The 13,633-nt window shown below is 37.9% G+C and overlaps 3 protein-coding genes across 3 annotated transcripts; all 3 read right to left on the bottom strand.

Moving 5' to 3' along the window:
• Window positions 1–1,216: 1,216 nt before the first annotated feature.
• On the bottom strand, window positions 1,217–4,341 carry LOC111784301 (oligopeptide transporter 3). Its single transcript, XM_023665039.2, has 6 exons — window positions 3,789–4,341; window positions 3,519–3,616; window positions 2,857–3,426; window positions 2,368–2,623; window positions 2,091–2,273; window positions 1,217–2,021 (listed from the first exon to the last, which is right to left on the bottom strand). The coding sequence occupies exons 1-6, from the start codon at window positions 4,257–4,259 to the stop codon at window positions 1,407–1,409; spliced, it is 2,193 nt and encodes a 730-aa protein (XP_023520807.2). The 5' UTR covers window positions 4,260–4,341; the 3' UTR covers window positions 1,217–1,406.
• A 5,518-nt stretch (window positions 4,342–9,859) lies between these two features.
• On the bottom strand, window positions 9,860–10,357 carry LOC147781484 (uncharacterized). The gene has a single exon (XM_087121043.1). The coding sequence runs from the start codon at window positions 10,355–10,357 to the stop codon at window positions 9,860–9,862; it is 498 nt and encodes a 165-aa protein (XP_086977169.1).
• A 2,247-nt stretch (window positions 10,358–12,604) lies between these two features.
• Window positions 12,605–13,300, bottom strand: LOC147781483 (uncharacterized). Its single transcript, XM_087121042.1, has one exon. It carries the CDS (start codon window positions 13,298–13,300, stop codon window positions 12,605–12,607), a length of 696 nt encoding a protein of 231 aa, XP_086977168.1.
• Between the last annotated feature and the right edge of the window lie 333 nt (window positions 13,301–13,633).

The raw sequence follows: 13,633 nt of genomic DNA, 5'->3' as shown, positions 1-13,633 counted from the left end.
TCATATCGGACTAAACCTTAGAACAATGTGACGAGTGAGTTCAAAGTATTTGAATTCATATTAGAGAATACACGCTAAATCTATACGATATATTTAACCGCATTTTATTTTAATTATGAATTAAACAAAAAGAGAGAATTAGAGATATTTAAATAAGATTTAAATATTTTAATTATGAATAGGGATTCATTGAGATTGACATTTTATTTAATGTTAAATATTAATTAAATTGTTTAATTACTCCTCTAATATTATTTTGATTTGAAATTAATTATTTAAATTAATTGTTGAATTAAAATAAAGAAAATCAAAAGGTTGACTTCACGTCAGGAAAAAATCATGTTTGAGTTAGTGGAATATTGAGTGTCAATATGTGGTTTAACCCATGTTTGCCACATAATCCCACAAATTTGAGTGAAATTTTGAGCGTCAAAATTTGGTAATCTCATATTTGCATGAACATCATGCAAATATGACTCTATACATAGAGTGATCAAGGTACATTAATTTTTTGCTTGAAAAACATTGAGAAAGTCTCTCAAAGCTCTCTATTTACATATACTAAATTCCTATCAAGTCTAGTCACTCATCGGATTCCACAATCCCGTTCTAAGACCGGAGAATAGTAGAGAAGACACTAGTGGTCGTTCGAAACCGATTCGTAAGGAAAAAGAAATTTGAACTACAAAAGGTTAGTATTCAAGTTTTCATGCTTTTGAAAATGCTAGCTAATTTACTATAATTAATGTACTTAGAGTGCCTAATATCCAAATTGTTTCCACACATACGTGTTATAGTAACACTGAACAATGAATGATTTAATGAGAATAAACTTAAGGATAAGTACCGAACTAAAAGAAAACTACGTACCGAGTATTTTTTATAATCCATGCTACTTTAATTCTTTTTCAGATGATGCCTAGATGGAGCAGTTGAGGCGAGAATGCACACAAGCTACGAGACTATATGGGTCAGACTAAGTAAGTGTCTTGGTCTCACTGATCTTTACGCTTTTTATAAATCCATTATTTTGCACAATGTCATTTTGTGTTAGTATTTTGTAGGATATGTCATGTCGTATTTTGAATGTTCTGGTGTACTTGTCTAATTTAAACTAAATGGCCCGTTTGAATTGATAGTTATTAAATGTATGTATGTTTTAAAAAACATTTAAATTTCAAAATTTCACGTCAACCAGCGACGGTCCGTGCTTGAGTCTCTTGAAGCGAACTTTACTAGAATTTTATTTTATGCTTTGCTCTCTCCATTGCCATACACTAAAAGATATTATAGCACAACTTGTAGTTAACATGATGCCATATATAAACCCTACCCAAATCACTTCAAACTAACTCTCTACAACATAATGACTATCAGTTTCATCGTCCCGGGACTCGACGATCTAGCTAAAACACTGGACATCCTTTAACGACGATCCCGGGAGCGGTTGGACACTTAGCCAAAGGACAGTGATCGGGTTGTGATCCCCACCACCTCAAGCTATGGCCTCCATTCTGCAGCACAATGAAAAGCAGCACGCCCATGAACGCAGTCCCTGCGTCGAGTGCGGCCGAGAGGACGTAGTTGTACTTCTGCCACCATCGCTTATGGTATCGAAAGACGAAGTAGTTGAAAATGGTACCAGTGATGAGCCAGCTAGCTATGTTTGTAGGAGTTGCTGGTGGCATCCCTGCAAAGCCATAGGATATAACTGGTATGTTTATCAATGCAATCCATTTCTTTTCGGGGAAAGCTTTACTCAATGCCCAAATGGGAACTGGAAGAACAGCTCCAATCAAGAACAGCCACACCAAGTTTCGATACAACCCGCCCGGTCCAAACAATCGCCTCGGTCCTATTAGTCCCCAGATAACAGATGCATCAAACGTCACTCGGTATTTCGGACACGTCCATGGACTATCAGGTTGGAGAGCCTCAGTATCACAGATGTTCTCTATATTGTCTAACATCCACCAAGCAACGGCGAGGTTAATCGTCCCGGCAACGAGTGTCCCGACTAACTGAAAAAACACGAATCAGTCAAGATCGTAAACTCTCAAAAGAAACATTGAAGTTTGCTAAAAGATCACCTGGGCAGTGTACATGCATCTTGGTGGGATTTTCATGTAATGGCCAAGTTTAAGATCAGATAAGAAAGAAAGAGCATGAACTGTGCTGATTCTTCCGTAGATCTTGAAAAGTAGATTTGCTATTGGTTTTCCAGGGAGAATATAACCAATGATTAACTGTGCTATGATATCATATCCAGGTTGCTGCATAACATTTCATATGGATTTATAAGTCTTTTGTTTTAGAACGTAAACAAAGACGAGCGAGTGCTACTACTACTAATTCCCGTTCGATTACCTGGTTGGTTGTCGCTTGAATGACCCCGATTGGGAGGGTGACAATCCAAGCCATAGCGAAGGCGAATAGCATGCCCCACCACGGCAGCTGCACGATGTCCTTCCACACAATCGACATCAGAAGAGATATCACAGTGCTACCAAATAATAGGATCAAGAACCACCATTCTGGCACTTGTTTGTAGCTTTGCATCAGCTTGGCATGGATGTCCAATTTTGCATTCTTGATTGCTGTCCTGCTCTGCTTCCATATGTCCCTAGAACATTAAAAGTGCACAATCTTAAACTTGGTTTATAACTATAGTGATATATGTATTCGATCTCTAGTCTCTAAACTTAATTGTGATTAAACACGACTTGATGTGTGAACAAATATGGGTTGATTTGACACGGAGTTACATGGGAACTTTTGAAAGAATTAGAATGACCTAAAACAAGAAACAAGAAGGTATGGCAAGAGAAGAAGAAAAAGTGAGAGAGAAGAGCATACCGGCCATGAAACAATGCGACATGTGTAAGAGTAGCAGTAAACCTGGCAAAGCCAGATCCAATGGAGAGGGCAAACAAGGGGCTAAGATAGAGCTTCCCGTAGTTATTATAAGCAGCAACATTAAGTTCAAATTCGGGAGTTAAAACCTTGGTAGTATCATATTTCTGGCCTGTTCTGGTGAAGAGCTTATTAGAGAAAATGGGGAATTTGCGGGCGTCGAAGGTGTTGAACTTCCAGTAGCAAACAGGGAGGACGATATAAATGAACATAACAAACCCAACACCCACGTTTAGAATTGAGGACCATGGCGACACCAGTGGGCTTCCATGGTAGGCCGAAATCCCAGCCCAATCAAAGCTGAAAGCACCGAGCCCAAGTCCACTTTGGCTCGACCCAATTTGCTGAGCCGTGATGCTGCGAGGCCAAACCCAACAAACCCACGAGAAGAATGATAAGATTTGTAACAAGTAACCTGGAAAAACGTAGTACACGAAGCTTGCTCCCATGAAGATCAACAAGAATTTCATCCTTGTCATCCCTTTTGATCTGTCCTCCGTCTCGTGAAGGGCTCTAAAACAGGGCAAAGAAAACAGAGCATGTCAGAGTTAAATACTGCTAAGCCTCTGAGCTCCAAATCTGGAAAAGGGATTAAGAAAGGGTACCTAAACAGAGAAACCTGTGCCAGATTTGCAGGCCACCACATTTCAACAGGATCTACCAGGTACCTTCTCAGCATTCCAGCCCATCCATATCCCAAAATCTGAAGAACAGCCAAAGAGAAAAAGATTCAAAACAGGGGAATGTGAGAAAAGGGTCCTGATCTTATCAATCTGGATGTTTTAGAAGATGGGTGTTCATTATTTTTGACTTAAATCGATATTCAAAGGACAAAACTTTTGAATTAGCCCCTTTTCATTCATAAAGATGCAAACCTGGGTAGTTAAGACGATGAGAAGGGCTAAGAAGAAATTCAAGCCCTGTTTATAATAAGCTTTCATGACAGTAATGGCGCCGATGGAATAGGCGTCGCCGCCGCCATAGGAGATGCCACAGTTAGCAAAAATGGTGATAATAACATGCTCCTTCATATTGAAAGGGCCAGGATTGAGACTAAACTTGCATCGAAAGAAATGGAAGTCCCTGTTTGGGAGAGTGGAGGCCATGAAGCGGCCAATTGGGAGAGCAGCGATCTGCATAAGAATGGCGGAGATGGCGAGTGGCTGAGAACGGTAAGTGAAGAAAGTGTTGAGGAAAATGAGAAGGCAACAAGAAACGAGACCAAGAACCCATGATCGAAAAGTCATCACAGGAAGAGTCGGGTCGTCAGTTTCGGGCACCACCAGAGCCACCTCCTCCACCGAGCACCGTTCCTCAGAAGGCAGTTCGCCGCCGCCATTGGACATATCAGCGGCGGCGGAGGAATCTGGGTGGGGCGGGGTTTCCAAGGAGATTGAGAAGGCGTTAATGGGGAAAACAGAGAGAAAGGGAATTGAAGGAAGAAGAAGAAGAAGACGACTAGGAAGTCAAAGGGCTGATTCAGAAATGTCAGCGATGTGTTCAATATTTATACTTACTTTTTTCTTTTTACATTTTTATTTTAATTGATATTTATGGATTTTTATTAAGTGATTATGTTCGAACAATGATCCATAAATAGAGAAGATTATTAAGGTGAGAATAACGTTCTCCACGCCCTCTCTCGCCACATCATCTGCCAACTCGGCTCCACACACCATTCCATTCCACCTGTCAACATCGGGTACATCTATCTCAACTCTAGCTGACGTAAATCCCGAACGTCGTTTTGCGCCGTCCACCAATCTTCATAGGATTACCGTTCGACAGTAATCATTAAGGAAACGTTGTGGTTATATTCCAATAGAGTGTTTGGAGTGCGTTTTGTGCGTAAAAATCGGATCCGTTGGAGTCTACGTGGCTTTACTTCATTAATTAGTTCAATTTTTTCTAGTCCAAGAAAAAAAAAGTTATGTTATGATAAGATAATGAAATAATTATGTTAAATTTATGATGCGTCTCTCTTTTCTTTTTTCTTTTTAAATAAATTAATTGTTTCACTTTTAAAAAGAATTCTAATAAAAGCATTTACTATATTTATTTATTTTTTATTCAAAAGTACGAAAACGTGTGGAATAAATACAAAAAACATACATTGAATATATTGAATATATAGATAAAATATAATGAAAAATACAATTTTTTTAAAAAAGATCGATAAATACATTTATTAGGTTTAAAATCAATTTTTGTTTTTTGTTTTTATTTATATTTTTTAAATTAAGAATAGAGGTGTTGATATTGTTGGATGAAAAGAAGAGTCTGAGAAAAGTCCCACGTTGCCTAATGATCATGAGTTTATAATCAAAAAATACAACCTCTATTGGTACGAGGTCTTTTGAAAAGCTCAAAGCAAAGCTATGAGAGGTTATGCTCAAAGTGGACAATATCATACCATTGTGGAGAGTCGTGTTCATTTAACATGGTATCAGAGCCATGTCCTAAACTTAGTTCTTTGAAGGAATAGTAAAAAATGACTAAGACTCCAAAAGAAAAGGAGTCAAGCCTCGATTAAGGGGGGAAGAACAACTCGATCCAAAAAATGCACCTAAGTTAATTAATGCACGTAAATCCGTATTTGCTTAATAGTTATGCCTAAATCAATTCTCTCTTTTTGGGTTGGGTTGTTGGGGTGCTAAAAAATTTTTTTTTTTTTTAAAGTTTTATTTATCAACAATTTATAATTATTCAGATACAATCTTAGATAAAGGTTCACAAACAAACATAAATCAATCTATAATTATTCAAAAAAAAAAAAAAAAAAAAATCAATCAAGAACAATGAGCAAAAATTGTAACAAATTAACATAATTGAACGTTGTCATAAAATTAAAGACAACTAAAATATAACACTGACTGAGAATTGGTTAAACTAAGAAAAATATAAGGATAGATCATGAAATAAAAAAACAATACAAATAATTAGTTTAAATATATTATATTTAACCAAAATAAAAAAATATTATAAAAATATTTTAATTGAAATAGACTTAACTTAAGACTATTCTAGAGATGATGAAGTTAGAGAGCCGAGTAGAGGAAATAAAAGAAATATAATTATTCATAAAAAAAAAAAAAAAATTCAATCAAGAACAATTAGAGAAAATTGTAACATATTAACATAGTTCAACGTTGTCATAAAAGTAAAGACAACTAAAATATGAACATTTATTGAAAATTGGTTAAACTAAGAAATTGAAAATTGGTTAAACTAAGAAAAACATAATGATAGATCATAAAATAAAAGAAAAATAATAATAATCATTAGTTTAAATATACGGTATGTAACTAAAATAAAAAATATTATAAAAATATTTTAATTGAAATAGATTTACGAAAAGATATAAAAATAAAAATAAAATAAAAAAAGAGCCCTAAACTATTAGAAGAAATAAAAGAAATATATAAATTGTAATATAATAATATTGTAACAATACATTGGAATTTTAAATTATTTGTCTCAATTTTGTAACAAAATCTTTAAATCAATTGAAACTTAATTTTCTATCGATCTTATTTATCATAAATCATATTCTTAAATTAGAAGATTATTGGTCAGAAACACTGTTTGTTAGAAAGACGTTTATAATAAAATTAAATATTAAGGTATTTTTAAAATATATATAAAAAAGAAACTAAACAAAATTAAAAATTAAAAATTAAAAATAATAAAATAATATAAAAGAAATGAATATAAATCATAATTAATAAAACAATGGGTTAGAAACACGTTTGTAATAAAATTAAATATTAAAATATTTTTAAAATATATATAAAAAAGAAACTAAAAATTAAAAATAATAAAATAATAAAATAATACAAAAGAAATTAATAAGAAATTGGTATTTTAAAATATATATAAAAAAAGAAACAAAAAAAATTAAAAATAATAAAATAATATAAAAGAAATTAATAAGAAATTAAGGAATTTTAAAAAAATATATAAAAAAGGAACTAAAAATTAAAAATAATAAAATAATATAAAAGAAATTAATAAAAAATGATATAAAAAACATTTTGAAAAAGAATGTAAAAATTAAAATAATAAAATAATATAAAAGAAACTAATAAAAAAGAATTACTAAAAATTAAAAATAATAAAATAATCTAAAAGAAACTAATAAAAAAGAATTACTAAAAATTAAAAATAATAAAATAATCTAAAAAAATTAATAGAAAAAAATAATATAAAAAATATTTTGAAAAAGAAACTAAAAATTAAAATATTTTGAAGAAGAAACTAAAAATTAAAAATAATAAAATAATATAAAAGAAACTAATAGAAAAAAATAATATAAAAAATATTTTGAGAAAGAAACAAAAAAAATTAAAAATAATAAAATAATATAAAAGAAACTAATAAAATAGAATTACTAAAAAAAATAATAAAATAATATAAAAAATTTAATAGAAAAAAAATATATAAAATATTTTGAAAAAGAAACTAAAAAATGAAAAATAAAAAAAAATATATAAAAGAAAGTAATAAAAAAAATAATAGAAAAGAAATTAATAGAACATAATAGTATAAAAAATATTTTGAAAAAGAAACTAAAAATTAAAAATAATAGAATAATATAAAAGAAATTAAAAAAAAAAATAACGTGTTTGATTAGCGTCGAACTCGAGACTAAAAATAAAGAAACTAACAATAAGAAAAAAAATAATATAAAAAATATTTTGAAAAAGAAACTAAAAATTAAAAATTATAAAATAATATAAAAGAAACTAATAAAGAAGAACTAACGTGTCACGACCCGATTTTCCAGACTTCGAAAAACCATGTAACGACCCAACTTATCATATAACAAGCGGTTAGGGCCGAAAGATAATGAGATTTATTTGGAACAGGATGAAAATCATGAGATTTATTTGGAACAGGAATAGGATGAAAATGATGCAGAATTTTATTTGGAACAGGATGATACAGAATTTTATTAGAAATGGGGTACCCTTTAAAATAAAAAAAACAATGCTTAAAGCTCTTGAAAAGAAAAAGGAAATTTAAAATCGAGAGGAGGTCTGATGTGAACGCCTAGTTAGACATCCACAACATAGTTTAAATTAATACAAAGGAGCGAAAACGTCTCTCCCACAAAATGAGACTACAAAAAAAACATAAAAATCCTTGAGTCGCCTCGTGACTGACTTTGGCATCATACTCGTCACCTCCGTGCCACAGCTTCGCCTGAAAATCATTTTAAAAAAAGAGTATAAACATACTCAGTAAAGAACTCCCCTATTGGGGTCAACATATGAATCGTCACCAGGCGATCAACCAAAACCAATACACGCATTAGGTGATTAATGCCACCACAACATCAACGACACTTTTACTCCCGTGGTTATTCCTAGTTGGTTACCCGAAACACACAGCTTGTAACCATTAACACAGGGACCTCACCTCCTTATTTTCTCCAATTGACTATCAATTGCTGGTTACCCGAAACACACAGCGTGTAACCTTTACTTGATAGACGTTTTCTAGAATCACCCCCAAAGGTGACTATTGGTGGCTAGTTACCCGAAACACACAGCGTGTAACTATTACCACCAACCGCTTACTCATGGCTACCTACAAGCACAATATGCCGGCAATCGACACCTATCCGGGCTACACAACAATCAGATTACACCACAACTCGATTACACCACAACCCGTTTGCACCACAACCCGTTTGCACCACAACCCGTTTGCACCACAACCCGTTTGCACCACAACCCGTTTGCACCACAACCCGTTTGCACCACAACCCGTTTGCACCACAACCCGTTTGCACCACAACCCGTTTGCACCACAACCCGTTTGCACCACAACCCGTTTGCACCACAACCCGTTTACACCACAACCCGTTTACACAACCGTCCGATTACACAACCGTCCGATTACTCAACCGTCCGATTACTCAACCGTCCGATTACTCAACCGTCCGATTACACAACCGTCCGATTACACAACCGTCCGATTACTCAACCGTCCGATTACACAACCGTCCGATTACACCAGAATTCGATTATACCAGAATCCGATTACACCAGAATCCGATTACACCAGAATCCGATTACACCAGAATCCGATTACACTATAATCCGATTACACCAGAATCCGATTACACTATAATCCGATTACACCAGAATCCGATTACACCAAAATCCAATTACACCAGAATCCAATTACACCAAAATACGATTGCACAACAATCTGATTACACCTATCCAAACTACACAACCTAACTGTATTCCACCACAAACAGATTCCCAACCATCAGGTTAAACAACAATCAGATTATACGACAATCAGGTTACAAACAATTACACAGAGCGATTAGATCGTACTCAGCATTCAGATTATTACACAGAACCTAGCTATTGCACGATTCAGTTCGACCCATTTTAAAAAAAAACAAAACGTTTATTTTCAATAGGCGTGCCCCTTACCTGATGAGCTGCTTTCTTGGCCTTTCCTAATCAACGACGATCCGGCTCCCCTCGAACTGAGCCTTCCTCCTACGTAGGCGTTGAACCTTTGCTGCGTCTAACCCTCTTGAGGTCGGTTTTGAGGGCGTTGAACCTTTCCTCCTACGGTTCACGATGGTGTCGTTCCCTCGCGGCGGCGATGTGGCTGCTGGGCGAAGGTTTTCTGATGTGGGAAGGGGCGCAGAGCGGTGTGGGAACATTCGGTTGCGGGACCGTGAGCGTTGGGTGGCAGCGGGTTAAGGAAGAAAATGAAAAAGGGAGAAGGAAGGGGCGGCGGACGGCGGCAGCAAGAAGGGAGAGCGGCGACTGGCTAAAGGTTTGCTCCCTTAGTGAACCGTAGGGCTTATTTTTTTATAAGTCTGATTTTTTGTTATTGGGTCGTGGGCCCAAAACGTGGGCCTTATAATATTCCCCCAAAAAAAAACTTTCATCCTCGAAAGCTTCACTTAAATCTACCTACTTTCCGCTCTGAAGAGCTTAGAGTACTTGCTCCTCATTTCCTCCTCTCGTTCCCAAGTGGCTTCTTCCAGCTGGTGATTCCACCATAATACCTTGACCAACGCGATCTCTCGATTACGTAGGGTTTTCACTTCTCTATCCACAATTTGCACTGGTTCCTCCTCATAGTTCAAACCCTTATCCAACCGTAGAGGTTTGAAATCTATCGCATGTGATGGGTTAGATATGTATAGTCGCAACATCGATACATAGAACACATTGTGGACTCCTGAGAGCATAGGTGGTAGGGCCAACCGGTAAGCTACTTGTCCCACTCGCTCCAAAATCTCAAATGGTCCAATGAAGCGTGGGCTTAACTTCCCTTTGCGCCCGAACCTAAGAACGCCTTTCATGGGAGTCACCTTAAGGAATACTTTGTCTCCCACCTCAAATTCCAAATCTCTTCGCCTCACATCTGCATAACTCTTTTGCCTGCTTTGGGCCGTACGCATTTTAGTCCTTATTTTCTAGATAGCCTCATTAGTTGCTTGCACTAAGTCGGGGCCCAACAACTTGCGTTCTCCCACTTCATCCCAACACACTGGGGATCGACATTTCTTCCCGTATAAGGCCTCAAAAGGTGCCATAACCAACGTCGCTTGATAACTGTTGTTATAAGCGAACTCTATGAGATGCAAGTGTGTGTCCCAGCTACCGACAAAGTCCAACATACAGGCCCGTTACATGTCGTCTAGAATCTGGTTTAAACGTTCAGTTTGCCCATCCGTCTGTGGGTGGAATGCTGTACTAAACTCTAGCCGTGTACCCAACGCTTTCTGAAGGCTTTTCCAAAACTTTGATATGAAATGGGGATCCCTATCTAACACAATGGATACCGGTACCCCGTGCAATCTTGTTACTTCCTTCAGGTACAACTGAGCCCATTTATCAACGGAATAAGTGGACTTCCCTGGGAGGAAGTGGGCTGACTTTGTGAGCCTATCAACTACAACCCATATAACTGTGTAGCCCCTGGCCGTCCTCGGTAATCCTACGATAAAGTCCATGGTGATGTTCTCCCAGTTCCATTCAGGTACACTAAGTGGTTGTAATAGCCCCGTCGGCTTCTGCCTTGGGGCTTTGACTTGTTGACAAACCAAGCACTTGCTCATGAACTTGGCCACATCATGTTTCATATTCTGCCACCAATAATGTCGTTTCAAATCTTGATACATCTTGGTACTGCCAGGATGTAGGGCGAATGGCGAGTGGTGAGCCTCGGTTAGGATTTCTACCTTCAGTTCTTCTTCATTTAGCACACACAACCTCCCATGGTATAAGAGCCCCCCATCGGCTGTCAATGAAAACTCCTCTATTTGGTTGACGTCTATCAAACGTTTCTTTCCAACCAAATCTGGATCACCATGTTGTTTCTCAATAAGACGTTGCCTCAAGGTCGATTGTATCATTAACTGGGCCAACTGAGCGGCGACCTCCCCCATGGCCACCGCTACACCGGTGCGTTCCAGATCCTGCTGGATCGCTTTTTGTGTAGTGATTAGGGCAGACATGTGTGCTGATTTTCGGCTTAACGCATCAGCTACCACATTCGCCTTTCCTGGGTGATAGAGTATCTCCACGTCATAGTCTTTAACCAACTCCAACCACCTGCATTGTCTCATGTTTAACTCCTTCTAAGTAAAGAAGTATTTAAGACTCTTGTGGTTAGTGAAAATTTGGGTCCTTTCTCCATAAAGGTAGTGTCTCCAAATCTTCAATGCAAATACCACTGCTGCGAGTTCTAGGTCGTGGGTGGGATAGTTTCGCTCGTATTCTTTTAGTTGACGTGAAGCATAGGCGATAACCTTCCCATGTTGCATGAGGACACATCCTAACCCCCTTTTTGAAGCATCACTGTACACTACAAAGCCTCCATCTCCTGACGGTATAGTGAGTATCGGGGATGTTACTAACCTCTGTTTAAGTTCTTTGAAACTAACCTCGCATTGATCATTCCAGGTGAACGACTTTCCTTTCTTAGTCAACTCAGTGAGGGGGGGTGGCGATCTTGGAGAAATCCTGCACAAACCGCTGATAATACCCTGCTAGTCCAAGGAAACTTCGTACCTCAGTCACTGTGGTCGGGCGAGGCCAATTCGTCACCGCTTCAATCTTTGTTGGGTCTATGGTGATTCCATGCTTGAAACTACATGCCCAAGAAATCCCACCTGTTTTGCCCAGAATGCACACTTGGAGAACTTTGCAAACAACTTGTTTGTTCTCAGAGTGGTCAGCACTTTCCGAAGATGTTCCTCGTGTTGTTCCCTAGTCTTGGAATATAGAAGGATATCATCGATGAAGACGATCACGAAGTTGTCTAAAAATTCTCTGGACACTTTGTTCATCAACCCCATAAATGCTGCTGGAGCGTTGGTCAAGCCAAACGACATTATGCTAAACTCGTAATGTCCATACCTTGTGCGAAAGGCTGTCTTTGAGATATCACTCTCCTTAATCCTCAACTGATGGTAGCCTGACCGTAAGTCAATCTTTGAGAACACAATTGCTCCTTGCAACTGGTCGAACAGGTCAGCGATTCGGGGTAAAGGATACTTGTTTTTAATTGTCACTTTGTTAAGTTCCCGATAGTCCATGCATAAGCACATAGAGTCGTCCTTCTTCTTCACAAATATCACTGGGGCTCCCCAACGAGACACACTTGGTCATATAAAGCCTTTGCTTAGTAACTCTTGAAGCTGCTACTTTAGTTCTTTCAGTTCAGCAGGGGTCATTCTGTACGGGGCTCTAGATATAGGGGTTGTTCCTGGCTCAAGTACAATTTCGAATTCAGTCTCCCGATCTGGGGGTAGGCTCGGGAGATCTTCTGGGAACACGTCCACGAATTCTCTCACTATTGGCACTGAGTTAATGCTCGCCTCAGTTCGCCCTAATTCCACCACATGAGCTAATATCCCCCAAGCATCCTGAGATAACATCTTCCCTGCCTTTAATGCCGAGACTATCCTCGAGACTGTTCCCTCCCTGGTCCCCTTGAACTTGAAGCTTGGGTGACTAGGAGGTCTGAACACCACCTCCTTGCTGAAGCAATCGATGGATGCATGGTTTTTAGCTAACCACTCCATCCCTAAGATGACGTTAAAATTGGCCATATCTAGGACTATCAGGGTCACATCCATCATGTGGTTTGACACACACAACTGACAATTCTTTACCCTCTCGAAGGCTTCCATACTTACCCCTGCTGGGGTACCCACAGACAACCCGTACCCTAGCGGTTTAACTTCTACTCTTGCGTCTTTTACAAGATTAGTGGAGATAAAAGAGTGGGTTGATCCTGAATCAAATAAGACCCGTGTGTAGTACCCAAGAATAGAGAGCGTACCTGTGACTGCAGTGTTGGAGTTTTCTGCCTCCTGATGAGTGGTAGCATACATTCGCCCCTGTTGTGGAGCTGGCCTCAGGTTTAAGGTCGGTTGGTTACCAAGGGGTCTATTGGTACTAGTTGCTCTCCCTTGGGTGCAGTGTGCGACAACGTGGCATTCTTGATGACAGTTGAAACATACCCTGTTCTTAAACCTGCACTGTCCTAGGTGACGTTTCCCACAGTTCGAGCAACGTGGTCTGTCACGTGGCGTGTTCTGTGGGCAAGCCTTTGGTTGCCTACGCTTTTGGTTTAAATTTTTCTTGGCCTGGTGCCAAGATACCTTTGAGGAGGTAGGTGACGTCTGCTCTCTCTTTCTCTTATGGTCAACCGACGTGTTTAAGTG

This window comes from Cucurbita pepo, unplaced genomic scaffold (assembly GCF_057944985.1).
Source record: "Cucurbita pepo subsp. pepo isolate OVF unplaced genomic scaffold, ASM5794498v1 scafford_168, whole genome shotgun sequence".
NCBI classification, from domain to species: domain Eukaryota; kingdom Viridiplantae; phylum Streptophyta; class Magnoliopsida; order Cucurbitales; family Cucurbitaceae; genus Cucurbita; species Cucurbita pepo.
The sequence above is the reverse complement of the archived record's forward strand: the minus strand, read 5'-3'. Positions and strand labels throughout refer to the sequence as shown.

Bases quoted from the DNA above. Each gene is read 5' to 3' on its own strand.
- LOC111784301 (XM_023665039.2), bottom strand. From the start codon at position 4,259: ATGTCCAATGGCGGCGGCGAACTGCCTTCTGAGGAACGGTGCTCGGTG. The intron at 3,617-3,788 runs GTTTGCATCTTT...GCTGTTCTTCAG, and splicing joins TCATCGTCTTAACTACCCAG to ATTTTGGGATATGGATGGGC. The intron at 2,274-2,367 runs GTAATCGAACGG...AATGTTATGCAG, and splicing joins TTCAAGCGACAACCAACCAG to CAACCTGGATATGATATCAT.
- LOC147781484 (XM_087121043.1), bottom strand. From the start codon at position 10,357: ATGCGTACGGCCCAAAGCAGGCAAAAGAGTTATGCAGATGTGAGGCGA.
- LOC147781483 (XM_087121042.1), bottom strand. From the start codon at position 13,300: ATGTATGCTACCACTCATCAGGAGGCAGAAAACTCCAACACTGCAGTC.